The sequence below is a fragment of the Myotis lucifugus genome, unplaced genomic scaffold (assembly GCF_000147115.1).
Source record: "Myotis lucifugus unplaced genomic scaffold, Myoluc2.0 scaffold_121, whole genome shotgun sequence".
Taxonomy (NCBI): Eukaryota; Metazoa; Chordata; class Mammalia; order Chiroptera; family Vespertilionidae; genus Myotis; species Myotis lucifugus.
The window spans coordinates 720831-723356 of record NW_005871169.1 but is presented as its reverse complement, the minus strand read 5'-3'; the positions used below and the strand labels follow the sequence as shown (position 1 = coordinate 723356).

The following is a 2526-nucleotide window of genomic DNA, read 5'->3' as shown; positions in this document are numbered from 1 at the left end:
TATATATATATATATATATATATATATATATATATATATATATATATATCTTGGTCAAAGGTGTTTGGGTGTTTGAGCTCAATAAATATTTTGTGTAAAATCACTGAGGTAACTCTGTATTTCTTGTTAACTAATTTTTAATTGTTCTAAATTTACTTTAGAATACAGGACTATTTCTTATGTTAACACACAAATCCATATTTGGCCTGCAGAGAAACTCTGAATTAGTTTCACTTAGAAATTTGACACTAAACAATCTGTGACTTTTTATGTTCTATGAAACTATGTTCATTATTATTCTAAGCAGTGGTCATGTCATAAGCTGAAGATAGCCTTTCTGAAAACGATAGTGACTCCTGTTATTTTTCATCACTTCTAGTTCTATTGCAGTCCACATAAGTGGGCGCTCACTACCAAACAATGACACACATGACAATTGTGTTCATCACATACATTAATCAAAGGCAAATCAAAATAATGTGAGTTCCAAACATGTGGCCAATAAAAAAAAAAAACTCATGTTATTGAGATTTGATATTTTGGGGTGGACAGATCTGAGGAATGGGAAGAATTGGGCAAAATAGAGTAAAGGATGTGCTTGCATCTCCTTTCTCTTGGTATATCCTATGCTTGGACCGGCCTCCTGCTTCCATGTGTGATGAGGCCCTAAGAAATGCACAGGGCTCGTTTGGGATCTGGGAGCTGCAGAGGCAGCAATGATGGGTTGGTGACTCCTGCCAGAGTTCTAGGCCACCTACCCCCCAAATCAACACAGGAGGCAGTGGTGTTGGTGATGCCAATCCCACATTCTAAAGTGTTGAGGACGGTACAAATCTAAACGATCCCCAAGCTTCTTGGGTCAGTTTCATTATGCAACGTTTTTATCAGAGTCAAGTGTTGTATTTAGTGGTTGCTCCAAGTTTTGCATATGATGGACAGCCTAACTGAAACTGATTTTCTTCCCTTCTTCCCTTAATCAATCTCTCTCTCTCTCTCTCTCTCTCTCTCTCTCTCTCTCTCTCCCCTCCCCTCTCTCTTTTCCTCCCTCCCTCCCTCCCTTTAGATTATCTTCAGGGCAAAACGCAGCGTCAGTTACATGGGAGATGTAGCAGTGGATGACATTACCTTTCAAGATTGCTCTCCCCTCCTCAGCCCAGACAGGAAGTGCACTGCTCAAGAGTTCATGTGTGCTAACAAGCACTGCATTGCACAGGACAAGCTGTGTGATTTTGTGAATGATTGCACTGATAATTCAGATGAGACTACCTTCATTTGCAGTAAGTAAAAGTGTTCTGTTTCTAACTTTTGCCTTTATCTCTCACAATCTTACTCAATTCCATGCATTAATTGCTGAACATACAGAGTATGTATATAGCTCAGCAGCTGAGGCAGTTAGGGTCAATCAGAAAAAATATGTGCACCCCTATGTTCATAGCAGCACAATTTATAATAGCTAAGATTTGGAAACAGCCCAAGTGCTCATCAGTAGATGAGTGGATAAAAAAGCTGTGGTATATTTACACAATGGAATATTATGCAGCTATAAAAAAGAATGATCCCTTACCCTTTGAGACAGCATGGAGGGACCTGGAGAGCATTACGCTAAGTGAAATAAGCCAGTCAGAGAAAGACAGGTGTCATATGATCTCACTTATATGTGGAATCTAATGAACAAAATAAACTGATAAACAAAATAGATCCAGAGACATGGAAGCATAAAACAGTCTAAGGAATCTCAGAGGGAAGGTGGGGGTGGGTGGATGGGCAGGAAGAGATCAACCAAAGAACTTATATACATATATGTATAACCGTATTGCAGACAATAGTGTGGTGAAGGCCTAGGTGTGTGTGTACTGGATAGGGTCAATGGTGGAAAAAAGGGGGACATCTGTAATACTTTCAACAATAAAGATAAATTTTTAAAAATAAATACATTACTTTTTTTTCTCTCAACACCTAATTTAGAACCGGGAATCGCTTAAAACTAGATGACGGATTGGTGTGTGTGTGTGTGTGTGTGTGTGTGAAGGAATTGGAGATAAATTGGAAAACACAGAAGGGAAGCAAGTATTTTCCATGTAAAATAAATTTTTGAAAACACACACACAACACACGCACACACACACACGCACACACACACACAGTAAAACATCCATCAACACTTATTCATGCAGGGTTATCAAGCCTCTATGCTTGGATGCATTTCAGAGAGTTGTCATTCATTCATGTAAATTATGAGATGTGGTCAGTTGTGAAAAAACCAAAAATGAATGCCCAGATATTACATAAAAAAGGCAAAGTGGTCTCCTAAAGGAGATACATATCAACTATGTACTATTGTTTTAGGAGATTGATTTATAATAAACAACACCTATTAAAATATCCTTAGCTCAATGGGCCATATATGCTCATTCAGGTAAATCTGTAAAATTGTACAATGTAGCCCAGTTGTTGCCTCATTTCATTGCAAATGAGGTGAATACAAATGATCAAAATGAAGTTTGACAAAGTATTTCACTCTACTAG

The 2526-nt window shown here is 38.0% G+C and overlaps 1 protein-coding gene across 1 annotated transcript in view; it reads left to right on the top strand.

Annotated features, from left to right (window-relative positions):
* Nucleotides 1–2526, top strand: part of MALRD1 (MAM and LDL receptor class A domain containing 1) — a 496818-nt gene that overhangs the window by 170061 nt on the left and 324231 nt on the right. Inside the window, exon 16 of the mRNA XM_023758060.1 lies at nucleotides 1064–1277. Within this exon, the coding sequence (XP_023613828.1) occupies nucleotides 1064–1277 (214 nt within the window). The remainder of the gene's footprint in view (nucleotides 1–1063; nucleotides 1278–2526) is intronic.